This window comes from Cherax quadricarinatus, chromosome 17 (genome assembly GCF_038502225.1).
Source record: "Cherax quadricarinatus isolate ZL_2023a chromosome 17, ASM3850222v1, whole genome shotgun sequence".
Lineage (NCBI taxonomy): Eukaryota > Metazoa > Arthropoda > Malacostraca > Decapoda > Parastacidae > Cherax > Cherax quadricarinatus.
In genome coordinates this window covers 25,520,716-25,540,784 of record NC_091308.1, presented here as the reverse complement: position 1 = coordinate 25,540,784, position 20,069 = coordinate 25,520,716, and the positions used below count along the sequence as shown (strand labels likewise).

The 20,069-nt window shown below is 43.8% G+C and overlaps 1 protein-coding gene across 3 annotated transcripts in view; it reads right to left on the bottom strand.

Annotated features, from left to right (window-relative positions):
* The window catches only part of LOC128686359 (uncharacterized), a 552,092-nt gene that overhangs the window by 267,822 nt on the left and 264,201 nt on the right, over positions 1-20,069 (bottom strand). For all 3 annotated transcript variants that reach the window (XM_070085880.1, XM_070085883.1, XM_070085882.1), the window contains exon 2: positions 456-672. In XM_070085880.1, the coding sequence (XP_069941981.1) occupies positions 456-672 (217 nt within the window). The remainder of the gene's footprint in view (positions 1-455; positions 673-20,069) is intronic.

Genomic DNA, 20,069 nt, shown 5'->3' with positions numbered 1-20,069 from the left:
GAAGGAGGGGTGTTAATGTTGCAGTTTAAAAACTGTAGTGTAAAGCACCCTTCTGGCAAGACAGTGATGGAGTGAATGATGGTGAAAGTTTTTCTTTTTCGGGCCACCCTGCCTTGGTGGGAATCGGCCGGTGTGATAATAAAAAAAAAAAATATATATATATATAAATATATATATATATATATATATATATATATATATATATATATATATATATATATATATATATATATATATATACATATTTTTATATTTTTGTTACACTGGAATATTACAACCAACCTCCAATATTGTTGCATGCGGTGAGGTAGAGGAGACTGGGCTTATGGAATACGGGGATACCTGTCTCGGATCGCGCAGCGACTGAGAGAGAGAATGCGTACCCACCTATATATTGTTGCAGGGGTCGATTCACAGCTATTTATGTGTCAGGTCAGGTGTAAGGTGGTACTCACCTGGCTGTGGTAATGTTGCCGTGCAGTTCGTCGATAGCGAAGTATGTGAAGTGGCCGTTGTGCTGGTAGTCGTAGAGGAAGTAGCGATGCTTGTTGACGAACTGCTGGTTGTCAGCAGTGTCGTCGTCAACGGCTCTCACCACCGACACGTCAACTCCCGATGGCGCTCCAGCGTACACCCGTGGCGGCCTCGCCGGCACCTCCAGCCGCAGCTCTCCTGCCAGGGACACACATACTCTTTTGAAAACACACATTAATAATAAGAATAATAAAGATTCTGGCTACCACCTAAATATACCAGTTCGGGGATACCTAAAAAATGCGAAATATAAAAAATTCAGACACCAGCTTAAAAGGGTACTTCTTCAAGGGATACCAAAAATTACCGTAGATTTTTTAATACACTGGCCGTCTCTCATTAAGGTAGGATGCTTCCCCACCTCCCCTCCCCTCCCCTCCCCTCCCGTCCCCTCCCCTCCCCTTCCTCAAAAAAAAGGAAACATTCACCATTATTCACTCAATAGCTGTCTTGTCAGGAGTGCGCAAGACATCAAAATTTAATTGACCGTCAGAACTACAACGTCCTCACCTTCCCCCCCCCCCGTCAATCTGCAGAGAGCACGAACTGTAACTCCCAGTGCTAAACCCGTAGGGGTCATGCAGCCCCTGGAGAAAGGAAAAGACTGAAATACAAGAGAGGGAGATTGAAAAAAAAACACAAATATGTGTATATCTCTCAATGTATATTCACTATTTTAAGGATTAAAGTATTCTTGACCGGCGGAGTGCAGGTGATGACGCAGCCCTCACGAACTTCGTATAGTCGATAGGCTTTAAACCCCATTAACCAGCTGCTCACGGATAATAGAGATCATTACATTAAAAATATTATTATAATTATTATAATCATGGGGAGCGCTAAACCTGTAGGATTATACAGCGCATTGGGGGGGGGATATTGAAGGTATTCAGACTCAATTCAGGGAACTGGAGCACATATCCCATTCCCTAGATCAAGAGCCCCTCATCAGCGTCAAGGAACCTCCCTTGAGGGGATATTAACAAGAGAATAGCAGTGGTTAACACTGAAAGTAGTTTGATAACTCAGGTGAGGATGAGAAGCTCTAAAGTCTCTCTACATATTTCTCTGGAGGTGAGACACCAGCTGACCTTTGACACAGATAAATGAAAAAAAATATGTACATAACATGTAGTTACTGTGGCTGGTTAGTTAGGGTAAAACGACTGAACGTGGGATATATTAAGGACTCTTTCTCAGTGTACACAAACATTACTAAATATTCACTGTATATACACGAAGTGATACATGCCTCTATGTATATACATTGTAAGATACTACTCATTGTATATAACCTGTAATACTATGGTATTTGTTACATTCGAGAATAGTAAGAGCAGCAAAAGACTATTATATTTGTAGCTTCCTGGATGGTTCTAGCAGTAAACACAGGATTTTTCTCGAAGATTAAGCCATGATTTCCTACGTACAAGCCGAGTTAAAGCCAATGGGTCATTAAATATGCTGTAAACCCGCCTGCGTGCATAATTATGATCATTCAAAAGCTGACACATGCCCCATGTCTCTGACTACAAGAAAAGTGCTCTTTTATTAGTTGAAGACTTGTCTGGTCTCTGCCCATTAACTTCGTGGTGAATTTGAGTACATCTTCCCTGCACGTACTGTTTACGGTCTAGCGCCATGACAGGATAAAGTTACAACGAGCTGTAGAGAGTTGTCTATTATCTTGATGGAAGACCATTTACTATTATATAGATGGTCGAGGCAAGGATATTAAAGCAGACGGTTCTCCTGTGTGTCCTCACTTCATAACTAATACACAATTTATAGATAAAATTTTAGATGGAGAGAGAGAAGGATGCGGGGGAGGGGGGTAAAATAGAAGACAGGTCAATTGAAGAAGTGAGGAGAAATAAAGTTAGAAGACATAAGGTGAAGAAAAATACCAGAAGGCGGGGCAGGAGAATAGGTGGATAAAGTCGATGTCAGATCAAGCCACATGTGTACTGAGGATTAAAGCATTTAACAGTGTACTGGAAAAGGCAGGCATCAACAATAACAAAACCAAGACTACGATTTATGTTGCGAATGTTGTGTCCATTGTTAATATTAGGAATACTGTGTAAATGGCTAATTTTAGCAATGTTATGTACGGGATCAATGTTAGTAATGTTTTGTACAAGGGCCGCTTAACCGAGAAAGCTTTTAGAAGTTTAGAATTTTTCTCTTTAAACACCGAGAGCTGTTGTGACCTGCTCTACCCACGGTATTATTATTTTTTCCTGAATAAGATATTCATGCAAGTTATCAAGACGACCAACACAACCGCGAGGCTCCGCTGAGCAACCCACAAATTAATGTATGATGCACATAAAATAACTACCAGGTTTCAACTTATACTATTTACAAATAAACTTAGGTCTGTGTATTGGTCGTCTTCGTCACACGAACACAGTGAGATGCCCAGTTGTATGACACTTGGTTGTCTGGTTTGTTTCATCGCATTTTAATTCAGGCTTAACTTAGGTAACCAGCGGCTTCATTAAAAGACCAACTGAAGCAAAGTGTTTTCCTTCCTGAATTGTACCTCAGGCCGGGACACACTCTTTGAGAACTGATGTCATACTTAACAACAGATTTGCTGGACGTAAGGGTTGAACTTATAATGTTGCAACTAAAAACTTTATAAGAATGTCCGTCGTCTTGCTTGCGATGAACCTGAAGAATGGATAGGCACGAACTGTGAGCTTGACAGATACCTCAGGTAGGCACGCATGAGAATAAGTCAATGGATTGTGTAGATGATCTGTGGTCGGAAAGTCTGGTTGAAGGATCAGCTCATTTTGTGACTCTTAAGAGTTGTGGAAATAAATGGTGTAAATACCGACACAATGGAAATATAAACACATGCAGTATAATGTGATTCTTTATTGACAACGTTTCGCCCACACAGTGGGCTTTTTCAAGTCACAAACAGATCTGCCTGGAGTGTATGTATGTATAATGTTCGCCAAGACCGTAGCCCTGGCACGGGTCTCAATCTTGCGATGACCTGGAGTGGAAGGTACGCGAGTATTTATAGTCAGGTTCAGAATGCTGGGTCAGGTGGGGAATGCTGCATCTGATGATCTACCGATCAATAAAGGATCACATTATACCGCATATGTGTTTATATTTCCTAAGAGTTGTCACTGGGAAGGAATCCTAACCCATGGCAAACTGTCATTGTACTGAACATATTGGCACAATTATATGAAAAAAAAATATATATATATAAAATTACGTTTTTAGCCTTGCTTCTGTGGCTGCAGCTGTGTGCGGTCAGTAAACAGGTGGTGGAGGATGCTGTTGAAAAGTTCTCAGCCGGGTACATTACTTCTCACTTCCAAGGTTATGTGGCTGCTGAAAAGATCCTCCACACAAATGAAAAAAAATAATCTTGCCTTAGGGTAAAGTGCCGAAAGATATAACACATGACACTAAACCAGTGATAATCCAGCTCCAGTGGCTCACATACTGTGTCCGTGGTTCGATTCCCGACACGGTTGAGAACGTTAGGCATATTTCTTTACATCTGTTGTTTCTGTTCACCTAGCAATAAGTAGGTACATATCTGGGTGTTAGTTGACTGTTGTTGGTGGCATCCTGGAGAAAGGTGGTATACCTTCCTCAGCTTATGCAGAGGAAAAATAACAGCTCTTAGCCTGTAATATAATAGATCTTAGCCTGTAAAATTTATTTGTGTAAAAAGCGTCACAAGGCTGGACACCTGTTGTGTGCTGAGTGTGTTCTGTGGGATGACAGCACGAGTCAGGACGAGCGTCTACTAACAGGCAGTCTACAGGTACTGCTCTTATAATGCTTAGGGATGAAACATTAATTAAATTAAAAGATCGTAATGAGTCACAAGGTCAGACCATGAAGTTACGCTGAGGCAGCGCAAGGTCACACGGATGTTGGCGCTGAGGCAGCGCAAGGTCACACGGATGTTGGCGCTGAGGCAGCGCAAGGTCACACGGATGTTGGCGCTGAGGCAGCGCAAGGTCACACGGATGTTGGCGCTGAGGCAGCGCAAGGTCACACGGATGGTGGTGCTGAGGCAGCGCAAGGTCACACGGATGTTGGCGCTGAGGCAGCGCAAGGTCACACGGATGTTGGCGCTGAGGCAGCGCAAGGTCACACGGATGGTGGTGCTGAGGCAGCGCAAGGTCACACGGATGTTGATGCTGAGGCAGCGCAAGGTCACACGGATGGTGGTGCTGAGGCAGCGCAAGGTCACACGGATGGTGGTGCTGAGGCAGCGCAAGGTCACACGGATGGTGGTGCTGAGGCAGCGCAAGGTCACGCGGATGGTGGTGCTGAGGCAGCGCAAGGTCACACGGATGTTGGCGCTGAGGCAGCGCAAGGTCACGCGGATGGTGGTGCTGAGGCAGCGCAAGGTCACGCGGATGTTGGCGCTGAGGCAGCGCAAGGTCACGCGGATGGTGGTGCTGAGGCAGCGCAAGGTCACGCGGATGGTGGTGCTGAGGCAGCGCAAGGTCACACGGATGTTGGCGCTGAGGCAGCGCAAGGTCACGCGGATGGTGGTGCTGAGGCAGCGCAAGGTCACGCGGATGGTGGTGCTGAGGCAGCGCAAGGTCACACGGATGGCAGCTGAAGACGCACATGTAAACGAGTTACCTTGCACCAGCTGCCTGTGGTCACCTTGTAGTTAACGGAATACCTGGGTGTTAGCCAACTGTTGTGAGTCGCATCCTGGGGAAAAGTCAGTTGTTCATACTGAGAACTGTAAATTGGAAATCAGCCACTTACTTATTCACACACACACACACACACACACACACACACACACACACACACACACACACACACACACACACACACACACACACACACACACACACACGCACACACACAGTGTCATGTAGGGGGGTAATGATTAGGGGAATATGGGGGTAAGCGGAGGGAGTCAGTAGGCAGGGGACATGCAGGCGAAGTGGTAGGAGTGAGATGATTAGCAGAGGTAGGTAGGTAATGACAGGTCAGTGGTGACCACCACGACACTCTCATTAACTCTACACTACTCACTAACATATGCCTCGCCCACTCTTCACTCATATATAAACATAATAAAATATAAGAAATAGGAATAGCAAATAATGGGGACAGTGAATATTACTATTCTACTCAAACACAGTTTATTATTAAGTCCTTGTACCATAATATATTTGGGAACAGGAGTACATCATTGAGGTTTAGATAAATGGGGTGGTACATATAAGCAGTGAGACAGGGAACACAATCAACTTGACGAAAATGAATATAACTTACAATATAGCACAGAGGACAGTTCACTACAGGAACTAAGCCACAGGTCCCAAGACCTACACAGCACGAGTACTGCGCCAAGCCAGTACTCTGCCCAGTGCCTCCAACAGTCTCCTCCAGAGACTTCAGCAGCCTTCTCCCGAGCCCTGCACCCCAGCAGCAGGTCCGCTCGAAGTCTCTGCTCAGGAGCTCTGCACCCCAGCAGCAGCTCCGCTCGAATCTCCTGATCATGCTCTTCCTTGGGCTTTTATGGTGATCCAAGCACCCTCCACAACCACATGTACGACCTGACGCCTAGGTCTGACGCCGTCAAGAACAAAAGACCTCAGACGTGGGCGTGGCTACAGACGTTTGCCAAGGCAAGGTGTGACCATATAATTGGTTAAATTAGGTCTCCCAAGAGACCTCACAAGCCCAGCTGAACTACATCACAACAGAGGCAGGACTTCAAAGAGACCTGGACAGGCTGGATACCTGTTCAAGCAACTGGCTTCTCGAATTTAACCCCGCCAAATGCAAAGTCATGAAGATCGGGGAAGAGCAAAGAAGACCGCAGACAGAGTATAGGCTAGGTGGCCAAAGACTGCAAACCTCACTCAAGGAGAAAGATCTTGGGGTGAGTATAACACCGAGCACATCTCCGGAACCACACATCAAGCAGACAACTGCTGCAGCATACGGGCGCCTGGCAAACTTGAGAATAGCGTTCCGATACCTTAGTAAGGAATCGTTCAAGACACTGTACACCGTGTACGTCAGGCCCATACTGGAGTATGCAGCACCAGTTTGGAACCCACACTTGATCAAGGGCGTCAAGAAATTAGAGAAAGTGTAAAGGTTTGCGACAAGGTTAATTCTAGAGCCAAGGGGCATGTCCTACGAAGAAAGGTTAAGGGAACTCGGCCTGATGACACTAGAGGACAGGAGGGTCAGGGGTGACATGATAACGACATCCAAAATACTGCGTGGAATAGGCAAGGTGGACAGAGACAAGATGTTCCAGAGGGGACGCAGAAACAAGGAGTCACACTTGGAAGTTGAAGACTCAGATGAGTCAAAGGGCTGTTAGGAGGTATTTCTTCAGTCATAGAGTAGTCAATAAGTGGAATAGTCTAGCAAGTGAGGTAGTGGAGGCAGGAACCATACATAGCTTGAAGATGAGGTATGATAAAGCTCATGGAGCAGGGAGAAAGAGGACCTAGTAGCGTAAAGTGAAGAGGCGGGGCCAGGAGCCGAGTTTCGACCCCTGCAACCACAATTAGGTGAGTAAACACACACAGGAGCTTTGAATCGACCCCTGCGGCCACATATAGGTGAGTACAGACATACACACACAGAGACAGAATACACCTGGTGGTGAAAAACTGTAAGTATTAACCAAAGAAAAGGTTCTAGAAGCAAGCATCACACCGAACATATCGCCTGAAAAGAACATAAACCATATAATTTCGGCAGCCTTGACGAGGCTAGCAGCTCTCAGAACAGCCTTCAGAAATCTCAACAAAAAACCATATATGATTCTGTACAGATATGTCAAGGACATCTTAGAATCCACAGCACCACCTTGGAACCCCCATCTGATAAAGCATTTTTAACACACTGAGAGGGTGCAAATGTTTGCAACCAGACTAGTCACAGAGATAATAGTGGTTCTTAAGGAAAGATTAAAGGAACTGAACCTGACAATCCAGGCACAAAGAAGTGGATACAGGATTACGACGTCTAAAATACTCAAGGAAATCATAGGACAGATAACGGCAGACTTTTTACAATGGAAGCAACTGGTACAAAGGGGAGACATACAAGTTAAAAACACAAATGAGACACAGGGATTTTAGGAAGTACTGTTTTTAGTCTTACTGTAGTAGAGAAGCAGAATGAACCGGATGTGATAGGAGTGGAAGCAAACTATATACATAGTTTCAAGAGTAGAGAGTATAGGTCACAAGAAACCAGAAACCCGTAATGCTGGTCAGTGAAGTTTAGTGGCAGGGGCCACGATCCAGGATTTGAACCCCATAAACATAAATTGGTGAGTGCACACATACTATATGCATGTTTTCTCTCTCTCGCTCTCAGTGACATTCACTTTCATCGTTGAAGCTCGAGTGTACGGATGATCATACTACCTACGCCTCGTTCTTGTGTCTCAGTGATCTTCAGTAAGCGTAACATTATCACCCACTATAAAATATTTTATTGTCTTTTTTTTTCACTGAACGAAGCTCATTACATGCGCTTTTAAGTTAAGTGTGTTATTGTAGTGAAGGCGGAGGCGAGTACCACAGCTGAGTGCTGTGGTCGTCACTCTTGGCCAGCTCTTGTACCACCATCACTCACTACTACACGGTGTTGTAATGGTGATACCATCACTCGCTACCACACTGCTATAATGGTGACACCATCACTCACTACCACACTGTCATAATGGTGATACCATCACTCACTACCACACTGTGTTATAATGGTGACACTATCACTCACTACCACACTGTTATAATGGTGGCACCCTCACAGAATGGTGTCACCATCAAGACTACAGTCTGAAATCTTCATAACTGCTGTTTCAACTCACTACTTTGTTGCTGAGTTACCTTCAAGGAATCGGAACCAGCCAGTGTTTCTCTTTCTTTTTCACTCCATTCCTTCCCTAAACAACCCTCAAACTGCAGTGTTCACCTTCTAGTTCTCCCTTAAAGGTATACTGTGCACCAAAATTAAATATATATAGAATTGTAACAACAGAGTAGTGACACTCTGACAACTTTATCACTAAAGGTTGTATATAAGGAGCTGGAATGCGCAATAAAGGTAGATGTAAATAGAGAAATAATAGAAAATATTTCACACGTAAAGCAGTGACCACATAAACCAGAATAGTTAAACCAATTTAGTAATATTTGTCTCACGAAATTGTAATAGTAACATGATAGCAAACAACTCACGGAGGGCGGGGGTGGCCGAGTGGTTAACGCTTCAGGACTCACTTATCATGGGTTCAATCCCCATCCGTTCCGTGATCTGGTAGTATTTGTGCTTAAGTCAAACTCATGTATGGGGCATGTCAGTTCAGTGCCTTAGGCCTACGCTAGGCACACAGGAACTGGACAAGTGAAATATCAGCTCGTCCGTCAAAAGTCGCCAGGGTCGTAGTAAATAATAAATATTAAAATTCCATTACGAGTAGCTATATATGAGCCTGGTCGAGGAGCGGGCCGCGGGGGCGCTGACCCCCGGAACAACTTCCAGGGAGGTAGACTCCTCCAGCTAGATCACCCCCCCCCCCGCCTCAGTCCATAGATCAAACTTGATTGCCTCCCATTCTCCAGGCACTGTATGACCCATACGGGTTTAGCGCTTGCTCATGAATATAATAATAACAATGATAATAACAATAATAACAACAGCAATAATAATAATGTAATAAAACCAACGATGATAATAATAATCATAATAATAATAATAATAATAATAATAATAATAATAATAATTATAACAATAATTATTACAATAATAATTAATAATAATAATAATAGAAGCATGTGAGAGATCATTAGCAGCAGCACTGGTGTGCCCACCTGCCCACCTGCCCACCTGCCCACCTGCCCGTCTCCACTCCCTGCTTCACGTGCTCTGCGCACTAGTTAATGTAATTAATTTCTCACCTTTTACGTAAATGAGACAACTGTTCTCGGTGTCCAAATGATATCATTGGCAGACAGTTTTAATTATAATTATCTTAATGTAAATGTAGAGATTACCTAGCACTGTGTTGACCGGTCTCATGGACCAGTGTTGAGACCACTGGTCTGTGTGGACCAGCGTTGAGAGCACTGGTCTGTGTGGACCAGCGTTGAGAGCACTGGTCTGTGTGGACCAGTGTTGAGAGCACTGGTCTGTGTGGACCAGCGTTGAGAGCACTGGTCTGTGTGGACCAGTGTTTAGACCACTGATCTGTGTGGACCAGCGTTGAGAGCACTGGTCTGTGTGGACCAGCGTTGAGAGCACTGGTCTGTGTGGAACAGTGTTCAGACCACTGATCTGTGTGGACCAGTGTTGAGAGCACTGGTCTGTGTGGACCAGCGTTGAGAGCACTGGTCTGTGTGGACCAGTGTTTAGACCACTGATCTGTGTGGACCAGCGTTGAGAGCACTGGTCTGTGTGGACCAGTGTTTAGACCACTGATCTGTGTGGACCAGTGGTGACAACACTGCTCTATGTGGACCAGTGGTGACAGCACTGCTCTATGTGGACCAGTGGTGACAGCACTGCTCTATGTGGAACAGTGGTGACAACACTGCTCTATGTGGACCAGTGGTGACAACACTGCTCTATGTGGACCAGTGGTGACAACACTGCTCTATGTGGACCAGTGGTGACAGCACTGGTCTATGTGAACTAGTGGTGACAACACTGCTCTATGTGGACCAGTGCTGACAGCACTGCTCTACGTGGACCAGTGGTGACAACACTGCTCTATGTGGACCAGTGGTGACAACACTGCTCTATGTGGACCAGTGGTTACAGCACTGCTCTATGTGGACCAGTAGTGACAGCACTGCTCTATGTGGAACAGTAGTGACAGCACTGCTCTATGTGAACCAGTGGTGACAGCACTGCTCTATGTGGACCAGTGGTGACAACACTGCTCTATGTTGACCAGTGGTGACAGCACTGCTCTATATGGACCAGTGGTGACAGCACTGCTCTATGTAGACCAGTGGTGACAGCACTGCTCTATGTGGACCAGTGGTGACAGCACTGCTCTATGTGGACCAGTGGTGACAGCACTGGTCTATGTGAACTACTGGTGACAACACTGTTCTATGTGGACCAGTGGTGACAGCACTGCTCTATGTGGACCAGTGGTGACAGCACTGCTCTATGTGGACCAGTGGTTACAGCACTGCTCTATGTGGACCAGTGGTGACAGCACTGCTCTATGTGGACCAGTGGTGACAACACTGCTCTATGTGGATCAGTGGTGAGAACACTGCTCTATGTGGACCAGTGTTGACAACACTGCTCTATGTGGACCAGTGGTGACAGCACTGCTCTATGTGGACCAGTGGTGACAACACTGCTCTATGTGGACCAGTGGTGAGAACACTGCTCTATGTGGACCAGTGGTGACAACACTGCTCTATGTGGACCAGTGGTGACAACACTGCTCTATGTGGACCAGTGGTGACAATACTGCTCTATGTGGACCAGTGGTGACAGCACTGCTCTATGTGGACCAGTGGTGACAACACTGCTCTATGTGGACCAGTGGTGACAGCACTGCTCTATGTGGACCAGTGGTGACAGCACTGCTCTATGTGGACCAGTGGTGACAGCACTGCTCTATGTGGACCAGTGGTGACAACACTGCTCTATGTTGACCAGTGGTGACAACACTGCTCTATGTGGACCAGTGGTGACAACACTGCTCTATGTGGACCAGTGGTGACAACACTGCTCTATGTTGACCAGTGGTGACAACATTGCTCTATGTTGACCAGTGGTGACAACACTGCTCTATGTGGACCAGTGGTGACAACACTGCTCTATGTTGACCAGTGGTGACAACACTGCTCTATGTGGACCAGTGGTGACAACACTGCTCTATGTGGACCAGTGGTGACAGCACTGCTCTATGTGGACCAGTGGTGACAGCACTGCTCTATGTGGACCAGTGATGACAACACTGCTCTATGTGGACCAGTTATGACAACACTGCTCTATGTGGACTAGTGGTGACAACACTGCTCTACGTTGACCAGTGGTGACAACACTGCTCTATGTGGACCAGTGGTGACAACACTGCTCTATGTGGACCAGTGGTGACAACACTGCTCTATGTGGACCAGTGGTGACAACACTGCTCTATGTTGACCAGTGGTGACAACACTGCTCTATGTGGAGCAGTGGTGACAACACTGCTCTATGTTGACCAGTGGTGACAACACTGCTCTATGTGGACCAGTGGTGACAACACTGCTCTATGTGGACCAGTGGTGACAGCACTGCTCTATGTGGACCAGAGGTGACAGCACTGCTCTATGTGGACCAGTGGTGACAACACTGCTCTATGTGAACTAGTGGTGACAACACTGCTCTATGTGGACCAGTGGTGACAACACTGCTCTATGTGAACCAGTGGTGACAGCACTGCTCTATGTGGACCAGTGGTGACAGCACTGCTCTATGTGGACCAGTGGTGACAGCACTGCTCTATGTGGACCAGACCAGTGGTGACAACACTGCTCTATGTGAACTAGTGGTGACAACACTGCTCTATGTGGACCAGTGGTGACAACACTGCTCTATGTGAACTAGTGGTGACAACACTGCTCTATGTGGACCAGTGGTGACAACACTGCTCTATGTGGACCAGTGGTGACAACACTGCTCTATGTGGACCAGTGGTGACAACACTGCTCTATGTTGACCAGTGGTGACAACACTGCTCTATGTGGACCAGTGGTGACAACACTGCTCTATGTGGACCAGTGGTGACAGCACTGCTCTATGTGGACCAGTGATGACAACACTGCTCTATGTGGACCAGTTATGACAACACTGCTCTATGTGGACCAGTGGTGACAACACTGCTCTACGTTGACCAGTGGTGACAACACTGCTCTATGTGGACCAGTGGTGACAACACTGCTCTATGTGGACCAGTGGTGACAACACTGCTCTATGTGGACCAGTGGTAACACTGCTCTATGTTGACCAGTGGTGACAACACTGCTCTATGTGGACCAGTGGTGACAACACTGCTCTATGTGGACCAGTGGTAACAACACTGCTCTATGTGGACCAGTGGTGACAGCACTGCTCTATGTTGACCAGTGGTGACAACACTGCTCTATGTGGACCATTGGTGACAACACTGCTCTATGTGGACCAGTGGTGACAACACTGCTCTATGTAGACCAGTGGTGACAGCACTGCTCTATGTGGACCAGTGGTGACAACACTGCTCTATGTGGACCAGTGGTAACACTGCTCTATGTTGACTAGTGGTGACAACACTGCTCTATGTGGAACAGTGGTGACAACACTGCTCTATGTGGACCAGTGGTGACAACACTGCTCTATGTGGACCAGTGGTGACAGCACTGCTCTATGTTGACCAATGGTGACAACACTGCTCTATGTGGACCAGTGGTGACAACACTGCTCTATGTGGACCAGTGATGACAACACTGCTCTATGTGGACCAGTGGTGACAGCACTGCTCTATGTGGACCAGTGGTGACAGCACTGCTCTATGTGGACCAGTGGTGACAACACTGCTCTATGTGAACTAGTGGTGACAACACTGCTCTATGTGGACCAGTGGTGACAACACTGCTCTATGTGAACCAGTGGTGACAGCACTGCTCTATGTGGACCAGTGGTGACAGCACTGCTCTATGTGAACCAGTGGTGACAGCACTGCTCTATGTGAACCAGTGGTGACAGCACTGCTCTATGTGGACCAGTGGTGACAGCACTGCTCTATGTGGACCAGTGGTGACAACACTGCTCTATGTGAACTAGTGGTGACAACACTGCTCTATGTGCACCAGTGGTGACAGCACTGCTCTATGTGGACCAGTGGTGACAGCACTGCTCTATGTGGACCAGTGGTGACAACACTGCTCTATGTTGACCAGTGGTGACAACACTGCTCTATGTGGACCAGTGGTGACAACACTGCTCTATGTGGACCAGTGGTGACAACACTGCTCTATGTGGACCAGTGGTGACAACACTGCTCTATGTGGACCAGTGGTGACAACACTGCTCTATGTTGACCAGTGGTGACAACACTGCTCTATGTGGACCAGTGGTGACAACACTGCTCTATGTTGACCAGTGGTGACAACACTGCTCTATGTGGACCAGTGGTGACAACACTGCTCTATGTTGACCAGTGGTGACAACACTGCTCTATGTGGACCAGTGGTGACAACACTGCTCTATGTGGACCAGTGGTGACAACACTGCTCTATGTGGACCAGTTTGACTCTTGTGGCAACAGTAAAATGCTGTTCGATTTTATTTATTATTATTATATTTTAAAATCTTCCTGGAATATTAATTGAAAAGTAAATCATTAAGGATATTTTTTAAGACATTCAATATTTTATACAATTTTTTTCTTTTCGGTAATTTAGAACATTACATAAATAACCCGTAAAGAAGCTTTAACCTCCTCATAACTTTCTTTCGTAAGAATTAATATTCACACAGTTTACTAGAATTACCAGAAAATAAGAATGAAGTAATATGATGTTCAATCTCGACACATTTCAATCAGTGAAAAGGCTAGAATGAGGAACTCCAAACAGGTACATGTATAAAACACAGTCAGATCTTATCATGGAAGGGAGGGACCAGGTAAACAACCTGGGAATATTATTGCTGAACGACCTAGCGTTTAGAAAACACAAAGCAAACTTAGTCAAGGTCATGCAAATGATGGAGTTGATCATGAGAACTTTCAAAATAAAAGAAGCCACGCCAGTAATGTTACACTTCAAAACACTTGTGTTCTGTCATTTAGAATATAATGTTGAGTGCTCGAGTCTCCCGTCAAGACAAGGTAGATATCCGAGCTAGAAAATATAGAAAGGCAATAAGAGCTAGTCTAGAATTAGTCAAACTTTCACGCTACTGATGCCGCTCAGAGCACATGATATATATTCTCTGGAATGGAGACAAGTTTTCCTATAATCTAGACCTGGAAAATACTCAAAGTTCAGATGCCTTATCTGCACTGCGGTGAGATATGTTGGATGAAGTGTACAACAAACCCATTGAAAAGCCGAGGTACTGTAGGCACATTTAGACAACACTGTGTTAACAGCTATGGAGCAGGACTCTTCAGCCATTTACCAGCATGTACATATATGATTCAGAGAACCGACAAGTTGATAAATTTATCAACTTGTCAGTTCCCTGAACCATTTTTCTACATTCCCGTCAGACACAGCAACATCTTGGGAACTTGAAACAAGGAATTCTTCACTTGCCTAACCTACAGGCATGACCTACTTCCACTTGTGGATTTGTCCAGAGTGATATCGCCTACGACTGCTTCACCTTACTTGTCTACAGTATATAAGCCACTTCGTGCATATGCTGTATTCTTTTCATGATTGATGGACTAATTACACCGACTCCACGCTGAGGGACTGATTATCTCAAACTCCTTCTGATCTTCGCCACCCTTCTTTGTATACGGCTGATGAAGCCACTGTGTGGTGAAATTTATCATTACCAGCATATATAAGAAATCTTGCTAGAACAAAGTTAGAAGTCTAGATGACAGAACTAGACAAGTTCCTTCAGAATGTGTTTAATCACTGAGGGAGTAGAAAAACTTTTAGAAGTGGTCAGAGGCGTATCCTACACTTGTATTTTTGTGTGTGTATATATATATATATATATATATATATATATATATATATATATATATATATAAACACTGATCTCTGGCTGAAGGAGACTCGAACCTACGAACCTTGGAACAAGGTACGCAGTGCTTTACCAATCTACCCACACTGGACCAATACCTTGGAGTCCAGCTTGCGCTAGACTTTGATCCAAGGCAGCCAGCTTTCAGGGAGAAGGCTTACAGCTTTTCATCACATCCCCTACATGCATCAGCCTTACTAGAGATATTAACAATGCAAGGAATTCGCAAGAGCTGTAAGCCTTCTCTCTGAAAGCTGGCTGCCTTGGATCGAAGTCTAGCGCAAGCTGGACTCCAAGGTATTGGTCCAGTGTGGGTAGATTGGTAAAGCACTGCGTACCTTGTTCCAAGGTTCGTAGGTTCGAGTCTCCTTCAGCCAGAGATCAGTGTTTGTGTATATTTCGCCTGCTCTTGCGAATTCCTTGCATATATATATATATATATATATATATATATATATATATATATATATATATATATATATATATATATATATATATATATATATATATATATATATATATATATATATATGTCGTGCCGAATATGTAAAACTGGTCAATTAGCAAGAACTCATTTAAAATTAAGTCCTTTCTAAAAAAAATTTTCATACATTTAAAGATAGATTTTTTTTCATTAATGTTGATGTAAAAAATTTTAATTTTGCACCAAAAGGAACATAGAAAACTTACCTAACCTTATTATAACAAGCGCAATTTATTTTAGCCTAACCCAACTAAATATATTTTAGATTTGTTTACAATAATTTAATACTAAACAAACACAGTGAAATAAATTTTTTCGTTAGGTTCAGAATGATTTTGGCGAAATTACTGCATACACAAATTTTCACTTGTCATATATGGCAAGATGAGCGTTGCTATTTAATTAAGCCAAGATCGCAAGTAGTTCTGCCTATTCGGCACGATATATATATATATATATATATATATATATATATATATATATATATATATATATATATATATATATATATATATATATATATATATATATATATACATATATATATATATATATATATATATATATATATATATATATATATATATATTATGGGATGGGGTCCACCTCTAGTGCAAATTGTGGGGACCTATAGCCTCGGAGTAGATAAAAAGGCTTAAAGAAATATATTTGGATTTTCCCCTGAAGTCATTTCAGTGCTCCACTTTTCCTACCACCCTACTTTTTATTAATGCACAAATAGGTATAATTTATTATGTAATATGGTACACAAAATTTAACATGTTGACAGATACATTACAAACACTTATATGTTGTGGCATGCAAAGAATATGTTACAATTTATTCTGCGTATGTCACACTTCCATATAGGCTGCCTCCCAACAAGCGAACCGGGTGCTAAGGGTTTAATGATCAATAGGGTACCCGTCGTTAAATCAGTACCTTGGTTCATTGACCAATCATAGGCAAGCCCACCAAAGCTGAAACAACGTGGTTCACTTGCGGTAAGCACTGGCAGACATGCCTACCTATGGTGCACTTTCTCTGGCTTCTACTTTGCCATCCGTCACCTTGATGTACACTTATTATTCTGTCTGTACATAGTGCACATATCTGTATATAGTGGGTGAAGGCAAAATATACATTATAGTCTACTGCTGAGTTTGTTGACTCCAATTCTCTTTACTACCAGGTCTCGCAGGCCATTCTTTACCTGTGTTCCTAATGTATGTCTTTGTCAAAAATTACATTACCAATATTTCATCGAGTTCCTCTGAGCTGGGAAGCGTACCCAAGTTATGACAGGCATTACCCCTCTGAACTGCAGCGCTGAGGCACTGGAACAATAGCTGCTCTGGGATCCTCATCTGCCCTGATCACGTTTTTGCGTAGCTACTTAAGGAATTTGGTTGCTCTTTTTCCCCGCGAGACAAGAGTCTCCGAACCTACTGGGAACAAACATGTAACGTTAGGCAAGTTCACCTAATTTTCTAGAATTCTGGGACTCCCTGAAGCTTGCAGCAGCACCTCCTGCCTCCCTGCTGTATTGGAGATAGGTATTTGTCAATGTGGATGCGCATGTGTAGTCCCACACCACCTGCTTGCTATCTGTCCAGGCTTGCAAGGTAATTCCATCTGGATGCCTTTGGATGCCGTCAAATCTGCATACTTTGGGTGATTCCCTTATTGCTGGGCATCTAGCTGTTGCAAGACTTTTCAATCCTTGTGATCTCTCCCTATGATCTGCTGAAAATAATATCTACAATACATGTACAAATACATGTACAAGTATATGTACAAGGTACACAGGCCTAGCTGACATCAATGACATACTACTATATAGAAAGCCCCTTGTTATGCAGAGCATTTCGGGCAAATTAGGTCAATTTTGTCCTAGGATGCGATCCAAACCAGTCGACTAATACCCAAGTACCCATTTTACTGATGGGTGAACATGGACAGTAGGTGCCTTGAGGAAACACGTCCTAATGTTTCCTGCCGTACCGGGGAAATGAACCCCAGACCTCTGTTGTGAGCTGAGTGCGCTAGCGATCGATCTACGGAACACAACGTAACGGACCCAGTCTGTTGATGTCCTACAATGCACTGCATTACAAGGCATGCATTTTATACACAGTTATTGTACATAATTTATATATCACAGGGAATGCACGTTCAAAATATATGAAATACATGATTTCATTCCTTTGGATACCGAATTTTAACCAAAGTGTGCACCTATGTCATCCATAATGCAGCACAGAGCCTTTTAGATCTTGCCCCGAGGGGCATTTTTTCCTTCTTTTGAAGATTTTGGGTTTAAGATGTGATGTCTTCCTACATGTGTGTTGAAGACGGTAAAAACAAGGGAGGAGTTGGAAGAGCCGAGACAACACCAGGCTAAATAAGGTTAATAGAGGCAAATGATAAGACATCGTCCTATGGACCATGATCAAAACATAGTTTGAAAATACTTTGCTACAGACACCACCAGCATTAGCAGCACCACCACCAGTAACAGCAGTGCTACACCCAATAGCACCAGCGGCACTTCCACCACCACTAACAGCAGCATCACCACCACCAGTAGAATTTCAACACTGTTACTGCGACCTTCAGCATAATTATAAGCAATAAAGTTGTAATTCCATTCATTAAGGCCCGAGCTGCGTAGCATTTCCCCCCATCCTCTCGGCACTCGGCACTTGTAAGACATCTAACACCCATCCCATAACCACGACCACCATCCCGATTACTACGAGACAACCCACATATCCACGACCCTCATAACCACCGCCGCCCTTAATGTTGATGCACACAAAGTCTTTCCTAAGTCGACCTTAATGACAGTATGGGTATTATGGTTAGCATTAAGCAAAGATGAAGGCTGGTGCTAAGAGTTAAACATCTGCACAATTATTTCAGAGTTATGTCTGTATCGCCCTCCAGACTCCAGGGATGTTAAAAAACAGAGTTAGAGTGGACAATGCACGTCATCACCGATGTTAGGCAGCTTTCATCACACGTCCCCTGACGCCAGTAAAGGGCCCCTCATCCAAAGACTTGGCGCTACCCTCTGTTTCCAGGAATCTTGCTTCCTCGTCAAGTAAACAGAATGAAGTCACGCTTAAATAAAAATATAAAAATTACGTAACATATTTAAAAAAAAAACATGAAAAAAAGAAAATGATATAAAAAGAAGACTGCTAAAATAGATGTAAATTCTAAAAGGGTAACTAGAAACTATTCAGTCACAGATACATATCTGAGAGATGGGTACCTCTCAGTGTATATACAGTGAGAGATGGGTACCTCTCAGTGTATATACAGTGAGAGATGGGTACCTCTCAGTGTATATACAGTGAGAGATGGGTACCTCTCAGTGTATATACAGTGAAAGATGGGAACCTGTCAGTGTATATACAGTGAGAGATGGGTACCTCTCAGTGTATATACAGTGCGAGATGGGTACCTCTCAGAGTATATACAGTGAAAGATGGGTACCTCTCAGTGTATATACAGTGAGAGATGGGTACCTCTCAGTGTATATACAGTGAAAGATGGGTACCTCTCAGTGTATATACAGTGAAAGATGGGTACCTCTCAGTGTATATACAGTGAAAGATGGGTACCTCTCAGTGTATATACAGTGAAAGATGGGTACCTCTCAGTGTATATACAGTGAAAGATGGGTACCTCTCAGTGTATATACAGTGAAAGATGGTTACCTCTCAGTGTATATACAGTGAAAGATGGGTACCTCTCAGTGTATATACAGTGAAAGATGGGTACCTCTCAGTGTATATACAGTGAAAGATGGGTACCTCTCAGTGTATATACAGTGAAAGATGGGTACCTCTCAGTGTATATACAGTGAAAGATGGGTACCTCTCAGTGTATATACAGTGAGTGATGGGTACCTCTGTGTACATACACTGAGAGATAAGTACTTCTCAGTGTATATATATATATATATATATATATATATATATATATATATATATATATATATATATATATATATATATATATATATACTGATAGTTTACTGTAATCCTAATTTTAGGGATTACAACATTCATGACTTTTGATCTCGAGGGAGGGTCCTTGATGCTAGTGAAGGTGCTCTTGATTCAAGTAAATGGATTTATCATCCCATTTCTTACACTGAACTCGCAATTGCTTCCCATTCACCAGATGCTGTATGACTCCTACTGGTTTAATGCTTCCTCTACGTATAATAATAATGGCTAACAGGCTACATGAAACCTTAATAATAACCTCGTGTAGTCGTACACTTCAAACT